At 36.7% G+C, this 19,959-nt stretch overlaps 1 protein-coding gene across 2 annotated transcripts; it reads left to right on the top strand.

The window, feature by feature from the left end:
• The first annotated feature begins 2,266 nt into the window (after window positions 1–2,266).
• ARPP19 (cAMP regulated phosphoprotein 19) lies at window positions 2,267–17,027 on the top strand. Of its 2 annotated transcripts, XM_060150174.1 has the most exons (4): window positions 2,267–2,357; window positions 2,575–2,629; window positions 12,115–12,237; window positions 16,104–17,027. In XM_060150174.1, the coding sequence occupies exons 2-4, from the start codon at window positions 2,585–2,587 to the stop codon at window positions 16,272–16,274; spliced, it is 339 nt and encodes a 112-aa protein (XP_060006157.1). In that variant the 5' UTR covers window positions 2,267–2,357; window positions 2,575–2,584; the 3' UTR covers window positions 16,275–17,027. The 2 variants fall into 2 exon arrangements, with proteins under 2 accessions (XP_060006157.1, XP_060006147.1); XM_060150164.1 differs by lacking the exon at window positions 2,267–2,357 and having other exon boundaries at window positions 2,453–2,629.
• Window positions 17,028–19,959: the final 2,932 nt, after the last annotated feature.

Here is a 19,959-nt window from a genome sequence, read left to right as displayed (position 1 = left end):
GTATGCACCAGAATCACCAGGGGGAGCTTTGGCTAAACATCAGTTCTTTGACTTTGCCCCAGACTTAATGCGAATCTCTGTCACTAGGGTTTCTCAGTGATTCTAATCCTTGTAGCTAATTTAATTTAATTAAATAAAATTGAAAATTCACTTAGTTGTGCCAGTCACATTTCAGATGCTCATTATTCATATATGGCTACTGGCTACTGTATTGGCTAGCACAGATACAGAATATTTCCATCATCACAGAAAGTTCTCTTGGATAGCACTGATCTAGAATATATAAATGGCAGTTGAAACTATGAGGATGGAAATGATTTCTCAGAAAGTATAAAACTGGAAGAGAAGGGGATCCTAGGACAGAATTGTTAAAATCCTCCCATTAAGAGGCAGGTAAAGACTCAGCGAAGCAATGACCAGAGAAGTAAGAGAGAATAAGGGAGTGGTATCCTAAACATCAAGGGAAGAAAGTTTTGAGAAACAGGGAATTGGTGATCGCTGTGTAATTTTAAACATTAAGGTACATGGTTGATGATGCAAAAAGGAATATTACTTGGGGAAGGATGGCTTCTCAGACAGTCCCCACAGTGGGACATTGGCCTTTGTGGATTCTCCATTGACCAAAATCTGCCTCCCAGAAATCCAAACTTTCCCTCATGTGAGTGTCAGTATCTTTCAGGAACAGATTCTCTCTATCTAAGGTTACATATACTGATTTTCTATATATGTGCATCTATCAGATTTTAGCTCACAAATACATTGATGTAGGATATATACCAGAATGTCAACTCAATAAAAATAAAACTGTTAGATGCTTAAGTTAGCCTGACTAGTGCATTCTGCCTTCTCCCTGTAGGTCTGCATAAAAGAAAGGCAAATTTTCAGTAGGTTACTTTGTGAGTATGAAATGAGAACAAATATTTAGTTGATCTTATGAAGTTTCTCAGCTGGCCCAGCTTAAGTCACTCCCAAGGCATATACTTGTCAAAGAAAGAGCTCAGTCTCTTGAACCCTTGTATTTTAAATGCTCCCTTGCCTGACAAACCCCTTCTTTTCTTTCTCCAAAAGGAGTGTACTTTTTGTTTTTCAAGTTGCAATCCCAGTGCAATTTTTCCTGCCTGAGAGTCTACGTAGGACAACCTGGTTGAGTTTTTATGGTTTCCAAATTCCCACAGAACTGCATTCATCATCTGTTGCTTTTTACTAGTTTAACTTTTAGAGGGCAATCTTATTTCCAAGTTTCTGAGAGATGCTTCATTGGAACCACCACATATTGCCTGTATCTATTCAGATGTCAAGTAGAATAAGGATTCAATGTAAAGCCAACGGATTTGGCAATTAAGAAAGTCATTGAGGGACCTCCCCGGTGGCACAGTGGTTAAGAATCCACCTGCCAATGCGGGGACCATGGGTTCGAGCCCTGGTCCAGGAAGATCCCACATGCCACAGAGCAACTAAGCCCGTGTGCCACAACTACGGAGCCTGCACTCTAGAGCCCGTGTGCCACAACTGCTGAAGCTCACGTGCCTAGAGCCTGTGCTCCCCAACAAGAGAAGCCACTGCAATGAGAAGCCTGTGCACCGCAGCAAAGAGTAGCCCCCGCTCACTGCAACTAGAGAAAGCCTGTGTGCAGCAATGAAGACCCAACGCAGCCAAAACTAAAATAAATAAATTTATTTAAAAAAATCATTGGAGGAGTTTGGTGCCAGCAGTTTGAGTAAATTTGTGGGAGTGGACCCCTGGGAGTTGACAAATGAGTAGAAGCTGAATTCCTTCATCAGATATTTATTAACTATCTAGGAATTTCTGGGCTCTGGGAACAAAACATAAGCAAATATGGACGAGGTCCCTGCCCTGATGTGGCTTATCTAAACAGGAAAGGTGACATAAAGTAATCACAACAAATACTGTCTAATGATAAAGCGTGCATTGTCGAACTATGCAGAGATGTGACAGCATTTAAGAGGTGGATCTGACCTAGTAGGGTCTCAGTAAAAGCCCGAGGCGATGACGTAGTATTGAAGATATGAAAAATAGGGTTAAGAAGGCGAAGCAGAGTGGGGAGAGACTTGTGGAGCACAGAGCTATGGGGCGCCCAAAAGAAAGTATGTATGGCCGCAGCGCGGAGAGCCAGGAGGAGAGCGGAACCAGGCGAGCCTGGGGAAGTGAAAATAGGAACGCTCCTGGAACCGAAGGAACCAGACTAGGTAGGTAAGGGCGGGGAGAAGCGGCTCCACTCATAAACTACAATTCCCAGGAAGCGTTCAGCGGACGGATGTGAGGTGAGGCGCGAGCCGCGACCTTTGAAGGAAAGAAGGAAGTGCTTGGGCGTCGCAGAGCGGGAGAAGCGGGCTAAGGTAGGCGAGGGCGCGGCGGGGATGGGGCGGCGGGCCGTAGGGGTGGCCGCCCTCCGGGCGCGGCGGGGCTGCGTGTCGTCATAAGGCGGCGGCCATTTTTGCGGGCAGAGACGGCCCGGGCGGGCGCTCGGGGAGCGGGGTGGGCTTGAGGCTGTGCGGCGGGCGGGCGGCCTTGGCCACCCGGTAATTGCTTCTCTTCCCGGCGTTTTGTCCGCAGAGGGAGTAGTATGTCCGCGGAAGTCCCCGAGGCAGCCTCCGCGGAGGAGCAGAAGGTGAGTGTGCCCGTGGAGCGGGCCGGGGAGCCCGCAAGGCCCGGGGCCGTCGCTGCCGGGGGCCGGGCCTGGCGGCGGCCTGGTCCCACCGCGGGCGAAGGGACGCAGCCGGAGCCAGCCCGGCGCCGGTGCAGAGCCGGTGTGCCGCTCTTCCTCACCTGGCAAGGCCACACACTCCGGAACCGGCCGCCCGCAGGAGCTCGGGTAGTTAGCGCCGGCGTGGTGCGAGTTGGACGTTCTCAGCGTCCTGGCTGAAACGTTCCTTTAGCGCCTGGGTGTGTCGGGGTTTCCCTTAATACTCAACTGTACACAAGAGCCCGTGACTTGGTCCTTATGCGTGGAGCCTAAGTTTTTCCGTGGGCTACACTTGGCTCATGAACCTTTATTTTTCTCTCGAAGAACTAACTGTCCAACTGCTTGTATTGTCTGCGTGTTCTTAGCTCTAAAGGCGGTATCTCGTGTTGGGGCGGTGACTTAGACCTGGGTTGGAATTTCAGGTCCAGTCATTGTTAGCCGTGTAACTTTGTTCAGTTACTAAACTGTTCAAGCTTCAGTCTTCTCATCTGTAGAATAAGAATAATAGTCCTTGCTGGATACAGTTGTTGTGAAGCTTAAATGCGGTGGATAACTTACCGCTTTGGCGCAGCGTGTGCTCCGAAATGTGTGCCAGTGGGATTCGCCTGTGGTGCTTGACTAAAACTCGAAAGGTTGGAATTTAAATTTTTTTTTTGCCAGCTGACTTGATCACGTGTTTCGTGGAAACATGGGAACATTTTGTGAACTCACTTGGTAATACCTTGCTGATGTAGGGAAATAGGCCACGGATCGGTGTGATTCAGATTATGGATATAAAGGCTTTATATTTGTCTAGGTTAGTGCTTGCTTCTAAATAACCATAATTATTTAAAGAGTCAGAGGGCATTGTCATAAATGAGATTTGGTCTAATACTTGGATTTTGTAAGGGCTTCTGCTTTAGGTTACAACCATGCTCCTAATCAGGCTGAAAATTTGATTAGTGTTTTAAACCCATTCCATGTGTTGTTTACCATGTTAACTTTCCCTGAATTGGATGGTTCTGTTATGATATTACTTGTAAAGTAACTGGAGAAAAAAGCAATAACAAATAATAGGCCAAGTCACTACCTTATTCGAGAATATTCCGATGTAAACTATGTTGGGTATTTTTCACACTTTGCTAAAAATCGAACTTGGGGGCAAAAAGAAAAGTATATATGCTATATATAATTTGAGGATTACAATCATAATAGTAATATTAAATATTTATTGTAAAATATTTATCGTGATGTTCATTATTGTTTAGGATTTAGGAGCCCAGATAAAACAGCAAACCCATGTCTGTGCTGTCTTGTCCTAAACACTAAAATCAAGCTCAGTTTTGACTTCTGACGCACAATAATGTGCTATGTAATTTTCTTTTATGAGATTTGTTAATATGTTGCCAAAGCGTGGAGTGTTGATTTCTGCATTGTAAATGCTTTCACTTGGGAGAGCCTAATATTTATGTCTCTTAACAAGTTTAAGGCTATCTTCAATGTGTTCTTTTTGTGTCTACATTAAAATTTTAATTCAGGTCTTTTGGTTTTAGGGCTGCTGTGTGAGGTTAGTAATATAATGTCTCTTCTTGAATTAAGGTTTGGCTGTAGATGTTAAGTGCCCTTAGCATGGATACCATCCCTAAACATGAGGAAAATGTGCAGAGTCACTTCTGTGTTCCTGTGAGCCAAATCACTTGTTTCTTGTATTTGGAAGAATAGTTAGATGACCTAAAAAAATTGGATTATTGTTTTTGTACTCAATTGACCTTTGAATTAAAGCCAAAGTAGTCAACTAAAATACCTTTATAGTTTTATGGTACGTCAGCCTATTGCTTCTGAAAAACTAAGGTAAAGAGATGATGAGCCTGGCATAGAGTAAGAGCTAAGTCACTATTTATCTACCTGAGTAGTATGTGCACCCTTGTTAAGAGAAGAAAACTATAGGCCACTATTTTTTATTGCGATACTAATTAAATATTACAAACGTAAGAATAAGTATGAACTCTTATCTCTCTTACACCACTCTAAATCTAAAACAAACTAAATACAGACAAAAACATTCTAAATTATTAATTCACTGTCACATGGTGTTTTGCTGAAACTGAATTTCCAGTGTATTGAGACTATGGTAGCAATTGTTAAAGTACAGGAGCCTTTTGAGTTTGGCAAGTTAACACTCCCTTAGACCATATGATCCCTCAGTTCTCCCTTTTTTAAGAGTTAGCTGTATGGTCATTTAACTGTAGTCTTAGGTAGATCATTTACATTTTAAATTCAGCTCTCTAGTTTTCTCATTATTTGGACAAATGGAGTAGTAAATGAAAGCTCAGACACCCAAGCACCATAGGACTGCTTAAATATAAGATGACAATTCAGATGCCCTAAGATATGCTTATATTTTTCTTTAGATTATCACCGAAGTGAAAAGTAAACATTATTTTAGCAGAGACCTCGTGGATCCATCATCCACTTTGAATAATACTTAGCTGAGACAGGCATGCAGTCTGATCCTGGGGGTGAAAAGGGACATGTGGAGCCTTAAAACACATAGTTCTGTTTTCATTGTGAGCATCTTAAACTCAGGACTCTCCTTTATTTATCTTTTTTCCCATGGCACCTAGGATAGTGCCTGGCATTGTTCTGAAAATGTTGGTTGAATGAATTTTTCTCCAAACTTTTCAGTTGAAACTATTGCCAAAGCACTATGTCAATACAAATGACGATACTAGTACTGCAGTTAAAAAAAGAGAGGGATAGACCATGGTAATATAAAAAACCTTAGCTTAGACCCACTTAAGAAATCTGAATGAAAGTAGAAGGATGTTTATATGTATTTTTTCATATATATGACTTTTAACTTTTTCTTAGAGAAGATCTTAATAGCAGGTTCTCTAGAAAACAGGTTTTCTAGAGATTTTATTACAAAATTCATCAAATTAAGTTTGTAAGGTGTCTTGGGAAAGGCTAACTCAAGTAGAGCTTTCAACTTAAATATCTTTGTCAGTTTAAAAGGTATGCTTGGTGCTTTTATGACTGGTGGAGGAGGAAGAGAACTACTGTTTAAATTACTTCATTATGTCATCAGTAAAGAGTGGATATAAATTGCTGTCCCATTTTCCCAGTTTTTAAAAAATCGTGGTTAATATTGGCCTTTTCTGGGACTGTTTTGACAGTACTTTTGGTAACCAAAAGGCTTAAGATATATTCAGTTTGGACCACAACCTGCTCCTCTGGTTTGTTGTGCAACCATTGATTCTTAACAATCTAGAAGTAAACCTCAGAAAAGTTTTAAAATGTCTTTCAAAAAAAAAAGGCTCTTTCATTTGTTGTATAGTAAATTGCTGAGATAGCAACAGTGTTTAGGCTTGCCTGTTGTTTGTGCAAGACTTCAATACTTAACAACTTCTATTCCTGAACTTATAGTGTCTACTAAACATGAAATATTCCAAAGATAAGCTGTTGGTGAAACTATCACGCGTTTAGAAAGTTTCTTAACTTTTAAAAAACAGTTGGAGTACATTGTATTTGTTCATTCAGTAGACTTTTATTGAACACCAATTAAATGCCGGGGACTGGGCAAGCAGCAAGGACTTAATAGAACTACAGAATTTTTCCACAGAGGTTGATAACAGTATTGGTCCCTTCCTGACACTATACCAAAGGATTTGTTGGCTTTCATTAATCTTATTCATCAATCAGTGCATCAATGAACATATTGCTGAGCAGATTGAGAATTTACTTAGAGCGGTCAGATTTTTATTTGCTGATGTAGTTGTGTAACTTCCCTGCTGAAGAGCAAAAAGTGGTATTAATCATTCAAACTTACTATCAATTCCATAACAGACTACAAAATAATCCTTAATTATTTGAATATATGTATGTTTATATATGTGTATATATATGCTTTTATACCTTCTCCTACTTACAGAAAGCTTAGCTAGTGTATTTCAATAGACTGATTCACAAAAATGCAAGTGCCTAACGTTAATAAATATTAGGCCCTGTGCTAATTGTAGAGTATACAACGAAGATTATTTTGGGGCATATGTTATTGCCAAGAGAATAACTATCACTTAAAATATTGTTTTTAAGTTTTTGTTTTTTGTACATCATAAGCATACATCTCTGTTGCAGTATCCTGGATTTCTGCTTTCCTAGTTTGTAGCCTAGAGTAAAAGTTCCAGAATTCTAATGATGCTTTTTCCCCCCTCCTCCCAAAGCTATTATCAGCATAGAAACCACTTAGCTAAATGAAGTCACTCATATTCCAGCATCTATTTCTAAAAACTAGTAAAATTTCAGTGTAACACAAAGGCCTCTTGGAGAGGAAAGATTCAAAACCAGATTTGAATTTTTAAAAATACTTTCTTCTTGGTTAAGCATGTCATTTCCCATCTTTGTTGATCCTTTCTACTGTATCTTTCTTTTTTATTTCATTAATTTCTGCTTTTTGTTTTCTCCTGTTTTCTTTGGGTTCCGTTCTTTGTCTGACTTCTCAAGTTGGATGCATAGCTCATTGAGTTTTAGTTTTCTTTAATATAAGCCCTTAAGGGACACTTGTATCCCACAAATTTGGTATGTGTAGAATTTTTATTATTAGTGAGTTCCAAGTAATTTTTTTTATTCCTATGATTCCTTTTTTAACCATGAATTATTTAGTAATGTACTTTAATTTCCAAATGGCAGGGATATATACAGTTTGAAATAATTGACTTTTAACTTTCTGAATTGCAGTCATAGATTGTGGCCTGGATGGAAATGGTTAAGACTCGCTTTATGGCCTAATATTTAGTCAGTTTTTCCATTTGTCCTTGAGAAGAATATGTATTTCCTAATTGTTGGATGCAGAATTAAAATCAAGTATGTTGACTACTTTGTCTTTTTCACATACCAATATGAGGAAGGTCTGTTGAACTCTCCTATGCTGATAGACCTATCAGTTGCTCCCTATAATTTTGTTGATTTATTTATTTTGAGGCTTTCTTACTAGAGGCATAAACATTAGATCTTCTGCATTCCTAATAAAGCTTTTTGGTCTTTTTTTTTTCCATTTCTTGTCCTCCCCCCCCCTCCCCCCCCCTTGTTTTTTTCAATTGACTGATTTTCTTCTTCCATTTTACCCCCACTATTAGTTTGGAAGTTACATACTTTATTTTGTTATTAAATTGATTCCCCCTGAAATTTTATCAAGCCTCTTCAACTAAGCAAAGTGTAAAATTAATATCATAAATCTTTTTGTAAATGAGACAGAAACATAGAACACTTAAACTTTAAAAAACTGTTGTATATTTTTGTTCTGTCCTTTTTTAACCTCACATATTAAGACATTAAAATTAGGAAAGTGTGTCAATTATATTTCAATAAAGCTGGGGAAAAAATTAGAAAAGTGACTTGTTCAGTATACATACATACATACCAATTTCTTGTTTGCTTTTTCCTTCTTTATCTCAGACCTTTTGAGGGATGTATTTTCATTCTAGCTGGAATAAATGTTCAGAAATTCCTTTGAAGGATGTTCAGAAACATGCAATCACACCAAATTTTGTGTGCTTCTTTGCATTTTTTAACGTGACTGTAGGGATAAATTGCCTTTTTAAAAAAAAATTTCTATTGCAGCTTTTTATTTTAAATCACTGTGAAATGAAATTCTCACAACATAAGACCTCTTCAAACTCCAAAGTCAGGCATCTGGAGTAGACTCTCAGGTCACTTCTCCCTCTTAGCCCTGTGTCCACCCCAGTCACCCCAAATTCTGCCAGGACCATCCTGGTGATCTCTTTTTATTTGTAATAGTTCTAGCAAGTAGTTCTAGCAAAAGTTATACAACAGTTTATTCCTTTAATTTTAATTGGCAGTTTACATATATACATACTGCTATACATATTATCTCCTTTCTTTTAAATTACACAAATACTTTCTAGGAACTATTTCAGTAAATTGCTTATTTTACCTGATTTTGTCAGTTAATGTCCTGCTCTGGAGAATAGAAATCAATTTGGGTATTTCAGACAGAAAGGGATATGATTTAGGGGGTTAGGTTACAAATTATTTGAAAGGATAGAGTAGCAGAAAGGGGAAGATGATGTTTCCAGAGGTGAGGGATTACAAAAAAACCTTTGACACTGCAAGAGTGAGCACTATTCTGAGCCCAGCATCCTCTGCCCTATCTCATGTAGCTGCTACAATAGACCCTAATCATGAGCTTGATGCCCTTCTGCAGGAACACACAGGAGCTACTGCTGTCTGCACATTGTGTGGCATCACCAGGAATAAAATGGATTCTTTTTCCCATGCCTTTTAATTTGTTGTAGGTACCATTGGCAGAACCTTATAGGAATTCAGTCTGAGAAATGTGCTTTCAGGCTTATTCTAACTGTGGTGATTCAGAGGAGTGTTTAGAGAAGGGTGAGTGTGGGCTGAATGCCCATGGACACAGTCCACCACCTGACATGTTATTAATACTCCACAAGCAAACTGTACCTGCGTCAGATCATTGGTGAACATCCAGGCATTTGAACTTGCTTATCAATAAGCCCTAGAACTGTATACATTTGCAGAAGGTTTAAGAATGTTTCTGTATGATCCATTAAAAGTATTGTATGTGTCTTGATGGTACTGACTACATTTAAAAAATGTAGCTTAGGTCATATTTTCCACCCTTTTGGTGTTAAATGTAGCTGAAATCCTGAATGCAACTGCCAAGTTACACCTAGCAGGGACTTGCCATTGTGCTGTGTATTTGGCCAGGAAGTCCAAGAATTGGTTTGTTTTTCTAGGACATATTACAGATATATTGTAAATCTAAATAATATTTTCAGCTGTAGGTGCTGTTTTGCCCAAAATATTTTTCGATAGTAAACTGTTTCAATTTAATTAAACTGTTTCATTTAATTCAATATTATATGTAAATATATACATAAATGTGTTCCTTATTAAGAAAATAGGGGAGTGCCAGATAAGATGGCATATTGTGCACAACTTTTTTCCCCTCGTATATAAAATGGAGAAATCTCCAGAAACGCTGGAAATTAGGGAAAGTTGCTACCCCATACTAGAAATTTTAAGGAATCTTTCTTAGATACAGAGAACTGATAATTCAAATCAAAGAAGTAGAGTGCTCTCATTTCCCAAGCCTAAGAAAGCTGGATGGTTTTAGTGGAAATGTAGGACTCTGTTAACATCCTTTAATTTGAAGGTGCTGGGACTGAAAGGCTATAATTGGGTTGGAGTCCTTTTCAACCAGTGTCCAAATTTAATGTCAGCCAATTTAAAAAACAATTGTATAGTGGAACCCAAGAGGAGGTCCCTCCCAAGTCCACTTATAAATTAACCACTATGGATACCCTGGGGCTGTAGTAGCGAAGTGAAGCCTCTGTGGTGACCCAGCGCACTGTCTTATACTAAACTGGGAACCTTAAATTTATATTATTTCTCCAGCTTATCTGATTAATACAATGTAGTCATATCTTGTATAGGGGTTAGGTTCTAAAGTTAGTAAGGCAAAAAATCACATATAACTGAAATCACCCTTGAAAAACCCAGTGAAGTCATGATCACATTAGAGACTGCCCCGTCAATTCTCAGTAGGTCAAGTGGTAGTCACTTTTTTGTCTAGCGTTTGAACAGATGGCCGAGCTGGTTCTTCAGTTGATTGCCAGCTGAGGTAGTTGACTCCTGTTACAGGGGCTGAGTTTTTAAACACTGGAATGATAAACAGCATGTTGATACACTTACACTCTGAAAGAGACATACTCTGGGATTGAGACTCTCCTGGGAATGCAGGGTTACGTCATAAACCTCACACTTGAGCTACCCTTTTTGAATGGAATGACTGGCAGAATCACCGATACTATTTAGAGTCTCTGTCTCTGGCTGGGCACACATAGTTGAGTTTTTTGTACATCGAGTGAATGATGCAGCCACTGTAAAAAGAATGAAAATCAAAATATGTAGACGCATGAAACTGCAGCATAAGAAGAGAGTAGAACACTTGAAGCAGAAGGAAGCATACACATAAAAGAAGCCCCATAGAAAGGGTATATTTGACAGCAGCAGCAGCTTTTTTCTCAAAATCCTCTAAGACTAAAAATGAGAAAAGGTAACAACACATGAGGAAGCTTTTGAAGATGGAAAAAAATATTGACAATCTATAGGGTGAATAAAGTTGATTATAAAACATGTATGAAAATACTTTTGAGGAAGATATATGCAAAAATTATATGAAGTTTCTTGAGTTCCTAGATTAATAAATGATTACTTGCTGCTGTGTAAGAACAGTAGGCTTGACATTTATGGATAACATTTCTGCTTTTTGACTATTCATAAATAACCTGGAAGAATCAAGATATGCAGAGGTGTGTAATTTTGCTGAGCTGGTGTGCAGAAGTGAGTCCATTAGCTAAAAAGTATGCCTTGCCATTGCCCAGCCTCCCCTATCAAGGCAGCTCTATTTTTCTTGATTCATTCTTTCTTCTGCACTACTTGCCATGAAGTGGTAAACACTGCTTCCCTATAAAATATTACTCTTGGGGACTTTCCCGCAGTCCAGTGGTTAAGACTCCCCGCTTCCACTGCAGGGGGCACAGGTTCCATCCCTGGTTGGGGAACTAAGATCCCACGTGCTGTGTGGCACAGCCTATATATATATATATATATATATATATATATATATATAAAAAATATAAATATATTTTATATATATATTATATATATATATATGGAAGAAAGTAAGCTGTATCAAGACTGTGTTAAAAGTGAATAGGCTTAAGATATTGATAGTCCTTGGTCAGAAAACATATTTTTGATACATTAAAGATGGGATCTTTGGCATGAAAACTGTTTTCCATTAAATATGGGTAGAAATTAGGCAATAAAATATACAGATGTAAAGATTGGCAGAGATGATGTTTCTCTCCTTTAAAAATAACAAGGTCTTCTGCATTATTCAAGGAAAATATGATGGTAAGTAAGCTGCTGTTAATTTCTATTAAAGATTCTCAGAGCTTTCAATTAAATATGATTTTGAATAAACAGGAGGTCAAAAAGCTCTTTTTTATTTTAACAGTATTAAGATGGTTCTCTAAATATGGGCAAAGAGCTGATGAGTTCCTTAGAAGGTGACTAACTATAAATGTATTATACATGACTGGAAAGTAATGGCAAGCAAGACTTCAGAGCTGAGCTATCTTGATATTTTTATCCAGTGTGTGGGGTGTTATACATGCATCACAGCTATAATAGAGCTGTCACATGGATCATTTGAAAAACAAGACAGAGATGTTTTAAAAGCCTCTGTGCTTGATTTCTTAGTCTGTTGCTGCATTATTTGGTATTTGACAACTAAAACCAGAATCCAGATATTTAAAAGGTGGAATTATCTAAAATAACTGAATTGTGATAGACAAGTAATTTATTTAAAATTATTTCAGGAAATGGAAGACAAAGTGACTAGTCCAGAGAAAGCTGAAGAAGCAAAATTAAAAGCAAGGTATCCTCATCTGGGACAAAAGCCTGGAGGTTCAGATTTTTTAAGGAAACGATTGCAGAAAGGGGTAAGTTCTCATGTGTAAATCTTCATATGTTTTAAGTCCTGTGAACTCATTGTGCCGAAAGAGATTGTGAAATGGGTGTCTGTGTATATAGCTCTTTACCACCAGATGTGTGTGCATTGATAAGTATATATGTTGGCTATAGTTATATGTGGATTATTTTCTCAAATAAACCAAATTGCAAGGGAATTTTTTTTCAGCTTTATTGAGTTATAACTGATGTAAAATATTATATAACTTTAAGGTGTACAGTGTGATGATTTGATACATGTACATATTGCTAAATGCTTACCATAATAAGGTTAGCTAACACATCTTTTACCTCACATAATTACCATTTTCTTCTTGTTATGGTGAGAACGTTAAAGCCTGACTCTCATAGCAACTTCCAAATATACAGTCCAATATTGTTAACTGCAGTTAACACCATGTTGTCCATTTATTAGATCCCTGGAACTTACTTATCTTAGAATTGAAAGTTTGCACCCATTCACCAGCATCTCCCCATTTCCCCCACCACTCAGCCCCTGGCAACCACTGTTCTACTCTGTTTTCTATGAGTTTGGTGATTTTAGATTCCACATATAAGTGATGTCATACACTAATTGTCTTTCTACCAAAAGAATATTTTAACATTAATTTTAGTTTAACAGATTACTTTTAAAAGTGGCAAAATATAGAATGGTGTTTTTATACAGCATGAAAGAATGACATTCACAGCTTTGAAATAATAGAATGACAAAGAAGGATTATACCAAAACATAAAAATAAAATCCTTGATCCATGAAAAGTAATATGGTGGGGAAATTATTATAAAAATGTTAGTTAATATTTGTAATACATAAAATGGTTTTTCAAATACACAAGGAAAATATTAAGGTGCCCTAGATAAAGGATTTTAGCAGAGGAAATATTGTTATGAAACACAAAAAAATGTTCATCCAGGATAGAAATCAATGGAGTATGAATTAGAACAATTATTTCTTTGTAGCTTTAACTATAATAAAAAGCAGCATCATTATTCAACAGCAGAGATATAGTAAATAAATTGTGATAAGTCAACAAAGTAGAACATTATGTGGTCATTTGAAAAGCAAAGACCATAATATACAGGATAAATAGAAAAAAGCAGCATTGAGAAACATGTTATGCATTCTGTGTAAAATGTATCTGTACCAAGTCTCATTTTGAAATCATTCCATCAGATGTGGTTTTAGTATGGAATTATGTAATTTTCTTTGATTATTATTATTTGGATTTGGGATTTGACTGTTAGTGTTTAAGAAACTTTTTTTCCTTTGCTAATCTTCAGTATAACTTATGCTAACAGCCTTTCCTCCAACATTTGGGCTGTTGACTTCGTCATTTTTCTAGCTTCAACGATTTATGACTTTAAGTATCTTCAAGTTAGAATTTATATACATTGTATCTTGGCGTTGGTGTTATAGATGTAAATAGTTGTCAATAAGAAAATGCCACTTGAATCAAGAAATTTATATAGAATTTGAGATGGGAGCTCTTGAATGATTCTGTATTTTACCAAAATGTCAGTGAATAAGCACTTTTATATTAGGGAAATGAAATGTTATATTCAACTATATAATTTCTTACTATGTTAAAAGAGTTTTTTTTAAAAAAAATGTCTGGATCACAGGGTTTTAGTTTTCCTCTGTCGTAATAGCAAACTGACAAGTTATCTTAGTATCTTTAAACAGTTTCTTGTTCATTTGAGAGGGTTGGTTAGATATCATGTATTTTAGGTCCCTTTCTGTTTTATTGTACTTGTTAATGTTATTTATTCGGATACCTATTTTTAGGCTTTTAACAATATGACGTGTGAGGGATATCAAGCAGCAGTCTGGCCCATGTTTTTTCGTATTTGTGGAGTTTGTGAAGTCCCAAGAAAACTGAGGGTCCAGTTTTAAGAAACATGACCTTAAAATTAAGTATTGTCACTTTGGTGATCCATTAGTGTCAATGCAATTATAAATATGGATGTAAGTGTGGCCCTTAAATTGAAGTGGGAAAAGGCTCTTATAAGAGTGTCATCTAGATGGTACAGAATATGTTAATTTTTAAAATTTTCACTTATACAAAATTTAAAAATTGTTAAAGACAAGTAATATTGCCTTCTTGAACTGTATCTTTTCCAATATGAGAAACATTGATCTAGTTCATTCCTCTACCTAGAGCAGTTATAATTATTAAGCATTGAGTTTAGTTTTTCTCTCACCACACTAAATAAATTTAATTCCTTTTCCTCAAGCAAAGTAGCCTAATCTACAGGTAAGTGTGATCCCCTTGTGATGAACCTTTGTTTACTATAAAATAGGTAACATTAGAAACAGACTTTATTACGTTGGGGAAACTCTGCCTAAAATTTGCACTATGTGTTAAAGTTCTCATTTTGTGCTTTTGACTCTAAGAAATTTGGCAGTCTACTTTCTCTTTTAGAGGCTACTAAACTTCAGAAGTAGCTCTCTAATATAATATAGTACATCAGAAGTTCTGAGGTTTTTTTTTTCACTACACTTATTTTAAAACATGCAGAAATGAAGCTGCAGCAAGTCTTAGAAAGGCCTGGTCCAAGTTTCCTACTCTATGTGTAGTGACACATGAAAAGCAATTTCTAACTTTAGACTCTGGCCTAAGGCCAGATGCTTATAAAAGAATAGTCACTGGAGGGAGGCAGCCAGTGAGACCTTTTTTTTCAGGCCATTCAGCAATCTTAAACTAAGCTGTGAGTTCCTAGCTCCTTGATTTACCACTTGAGTTACCCCTGAAGTCTCAAAGAGAATATTTATATTTCCTCCCCTTCATCCTTTGTCCAAGCCCTCATCTCGTATCTGGATTCTTGTCTATGCTATAGGCAAAGGTTAGGTTCCCCTCCTTTGAGTAACCATAGCACCTCATGTATTTAAAACTGTAACAGTGGATTTACTTGACTGTTGTCCATCTTTATATCTCTCTTCATGATTCACACAGTGCCTCATGTAGTATTGCAGGCACTCACTAAAGGTAGGCTAAACATGATAGGTGAAAGTCATAACCCAGGCAAATTCATCTGTTTTTACCTCGGAATAGACTAACTCATTAGGTTATCTATATTAAGGTTGATCTTTAGCTCCACAATTTATATTTCAGTGATAAATGGTGTGGTTGTTACCGCATCCATCTCCAACTAATAAGAGCGATTGTTGTACTTAGTGTCTTAGGTGAAAAATGGTGGTATAGGATAGGGTTGTGTATTTTAAGTGATAATTAATTTCTAATGAGTTCATTTCTTTTATTACCCTAAGCATTTATATTTTAACCTTAATTTTTATGTTAGTGAACTGCTGTAATTCAAATAAATGGTTTAAATCCTTACAGAACAGTTCATCTTAGATGACAGAGTACCAGCAACTATAAATAATAGTTTTAATAATTGTAAGCTTGATTGGAGGTGGGTGACATCCCAAATGCAAGTTGGTGGATTGTGTGTTTTTATTTTCAAAATCATTTAAACAAGAAATTCATGCTGGTTTTTCCATTAGTAAGTGAAAGGCTTGTGTCCCACTCTTTAAGTCCAGGGCTATTAGCTCCCAGATAGATTGATATGGAAGTTGATGTCAATATTGAGGGTTCCATACTGGAACTAGAATGATATATGTAAGCCTGAAGAAAGGGTCCTTGCCTGACTTCTCAGCTGTTGACTTGTGATAGAACTCACTGTAGAGTCATAGCTATTTCGTGTAGTTGATGTTTTTGTTTAAAAACTTTTAGGTTTATTTTATTTTGACAGTACAGGGTCACATCTATATCTTAAACCAGTGTAATTGCATATGAAAGCTTTTTAAACTCTAGTCTGAATTTTTTTTTTCTTGTAGCAAAAATATTTTGATTCTGGGGATTACAACATGGCTAAAGCAAAAATGAAGAACAAGCAACTTCCTACTGCAGCTCCGGATAAGACAGACGTCACTGGTGACCACATTCCCACTCCACAGGACCTTCCTCAACGGAAACCATCTCTTGTTGCTAGCAAGCTGGCTGGCTGATTAAAAGAGCTGAACTGCATGAATCTTCTAATTCCCATTATTTCTCCTTAATATGTTACTTCTCCACTTTTTATTTCCTTTCACTCACTAAGTCATTTGAGAGTTATGGCTTTGCAGGTAGTGGTAGTGTGTGTGTAAGGGAATATACATGTGTAGAGTTTTGATTAGTTTTAACAGTGCACTGATGAAAAGAACATGTTAGAGCAATGTAAAGTAATCTACTTGAAAATAATTGTATATATTACCTAACTCCTAGTGTAGGACTGGTTCCAACAAGTAACAAGCAAGTTTTACAATTTTAATGTTTTGGCTTTCTTTAATTCATCTTAATTATAGCTTTGTATGTTACTCTTATTTAATGTAACCTTTATTGTATTGATTTCTTCTGTATTTTCCTTTTGAATTTTGTAAAACAGAAGTTTAAGACCACAAGTTAGAAGAAAGGTCACATATTTCAAACATAAATAGATGGGGCTTCAAAAGATTTGTATCCTGTGCTTGAACTTGAATGGCCTTAAATCTGTTTCAGCTTTAACAATAGAATTTTACTTGGGCAATATTTGCCCATTCTGGTGTAACTTATGTGACTCTAGTGCTTAACAGCTGCTGTTGAAGAGTATTCTTATTCAGTTCTGTAGTGTTAGAATACCTTTTGTTGTTGAAGATGTGAATGAAGTGTGCATGTGCATCGACTGTTGAATTCACTTTTGTGCCATTTTTGTAAATACAGTAGTTTTGCACAACCTCTCACAACTGTCTGTATTAATTTCACATATTAAAGAGTAGATGATGTGCCAACCAGAAGCACAAGAGTTCCTACACAAAACCCTGTGTGTCATTAGAGCTTTTGCATAGTAAGAGTAGTTTACAGTCTTGGGGTTATAGAATACCAAACTGAAATCTTTGCTCAGTCTGCCATAGACTTAAGCTTTTTCATTTGTTCCTCATATCCATGACATTCAGTGGCCTTGTGCAAATATGATATGTTGCTTAGGCATATCTTTTGTCCTATGCAGAACATTTCATTTTGACTTTTATGAAAATTACAATTCATGTAATTTATATAAACTTTTTTAATGTAGAAACTTTTTACTTCCATAGTCAATTTTGGGGACACTAGAATAAAATACTTTGCCTCCTGTGGCCCCTCCCTTCTTTTTTTCTTGCTTCTTTGACTCAAATTGTGTTGGGCTGTGCCGTTCAGTCTCTTCAGAAACATAGGTGTCTATATCTTTACTCTTGAAATTTGCTCTATTGAATGCTGTATATTCTAACACAATAATGATATTTTCCTTATAATATTTCTCAGTTGTTAATTAACCACTCTTAATCCTGTATTGTTAAGAATTGACAATTGTTTAAATAAAAGGAAATTTATAATGAAACAAATATTTGAGAAGATTGGCCCAGGAACCTAGTCAGGATGAGCTGAATTTTAAGTAATATAATGAGCTAGGTGAATTAGGCTTGTGACAATTAGAGGAATTTACATGATAGGTGGAACATATTCATAATAAATACTTAGATATTTTGTTTCTATAGATGTCACTTTAATAAAATACAATACTTATGGTTTATCTAGTTAGTAAGAACTTTAATTAACAGACTTAACTGGGACAAATTTGCTGGTCTTTTAGGAGCTCTTCCCATGATGCTGAGGATATGTAGCCTGAGATGACAGTATGTTTTTCTTCATCTTTGACTTGTGCAGGGCCTTCCCCTCTTTTGGATCCAGGCATCTTTTCTGGATCTTGGCTCCATTTGTATACCTGCTTTCCTATGACCACAAATCACCATAGATGGTGCCTTGAGCATAGTACCTGCACTTAAAGGCTGCCTAGCTCTCTGAGGAAAACTTGCTGATTATCTTCGTGCTTCACCCACCCCAAAAGGCAGAAAACAACAAAATCGATAATGTGTTAATTTGTTATTATAAGGATTAGTTATATATAAATAGATTTCTAACAGGAGTATGTAGGTTATTCCAAAGTATGTATAATCATTGTAGGATTATTTAAGAATTACAAAATAGCCCAAAGTAGAATATCTAGTGGTTTTGTTTTGTTTTTATGACTATTTGCAAGCTATCACCATTAAATTCACACACACACATCAGAGATTAATCTCAAAGATCAGACCATGTTACTGATCATGGTAGGACTCCTGCTATGGTTTGTGACAAGTGATGTAATCTCTGCCTGAGTTTTCATTTGTAAAATACAATGCTAATATTAACCTACCTCAAAACTTGTTGAGGATCTGTGAAATACTGAGTAAGTGCCCAAAATAAAACATTGTTGATTGTCTTTTTATTAAAAGTAAATTTCCTCATTAAACCAACCTGCCTTCTGTAAAGTCACAGTAATAGAAATCTCAGGATTTTCCATCAGAAAAGACCTGTCATTTAGGACTTGTAGGTATAATTGCTTAGCCTCCATTATTGGTGCTTGGGATAGAGGTTTTACATTTTTCTGTTTTTGTTCTGCTTCAAAGCTCAGTTAATTGAAGACATATTTGCAGGCTGTTTCACCATTGCTTGAATGAAGATTTTTGACCAAGGTGGGCTTAATCAAACATTTCTGTGATTTCAGAATTGTGGTTTGAGAAATGGCCAGTTTTAATCATTGTCCTTCTTATTATAAATGAATGTTGGAGTAAACAAGTTGGAGATAAATACTTCATGAAAACTAGCTAATGTCTGAACTCAGTTATCTGTTTTATGTCCAGTAGCTCCTATTTGATAATACAGTTCTGAGAAACATTTCATTTTTAAAGGCTACATCTGACTAAAACAGTTATTGGCATGTTGGGATAGTAGGGACTGTTGGATTGTTTTGAGGAACTGAAAGGAGCATTTTTGCAGTCTATTTACAAGTTACTCAATATTCCTTTGCTGCTCACCTAAAAATAAGTCTTAACTATTCATCAAGCCCTCTACTTGTTGTTACTTCACTTGGAATTTGTTGCTGTTTTTACTTAATGTAACAAAACTATACCTCTGAATGTTTATTGATACTTTTTACTAAATCAGACATGTATTCTTTCTCAATCCAAATTAGTGAAGTTTTATCAGTGCTGAAATATGATCTCTACTTGAATTGTGCTCTAAACTTGGTGTTTGGTGATCCAGGGGCAAGTATCCAATAGGAAGAGCATGTCTGAATGGCAACTTAAGCAGTTTCTGTGGTGGCCTTTTTACATTCCCCAACATTCAGACACATTTCTTCCATTTTTCATTTTCCTTTTTCACCTCATTTTACTTCACTTCTCCCCCCTCCCATCCCTGCTTATTTCTTAAGCCGCCTGATGGCATCTGTTAAATGGTATTTAGGACTGATGAATGATCAATCCTTTAATACCCTTCTCAATATAACACAATTAAGGACCCATTTAAAATTTTCTAAAACACTGTCCTCATCTGGATAATGACAAGTTTGAGCCACCGTCCCAACTCTGCAATTCAGCATGCACTGCCAGTCTTCCCCCATATCCCTTCTCCCCCTGACATCACACCACACCTTGTAAAATTGGGATCAAAGAAGTCTCATTCTGGGATTGTTAATCTAAGGATAAAAACACTGATTTTGATACTGTTTTACTAGTTTCTGCCTTTTAAAGCAGGTAGGCCTATAGGTTTTATTCTGGAAATCACTGATGGTCACGACAGCCATTAATTATGTTTGTA

The sequence above is a fragment of the Lagenorhynchus albirostris genome, chromosome 1, assembly GCF_949774975.1.
Source record: "Lagenorhynchus albirostris chromosome 1, mLagAlb1.1, whole genome shotgun sequence".
Taxonomy (NCBI): Eukaryota; Metazoa; Chordata; class Mammalia; order Artiodactyla; family Delphinidae; genus Lagenorhynchus; species Lagenorhynchus albirostris.
This window is presented reverse-complemented; position numbering and strand designations above follow the sequence as displayed.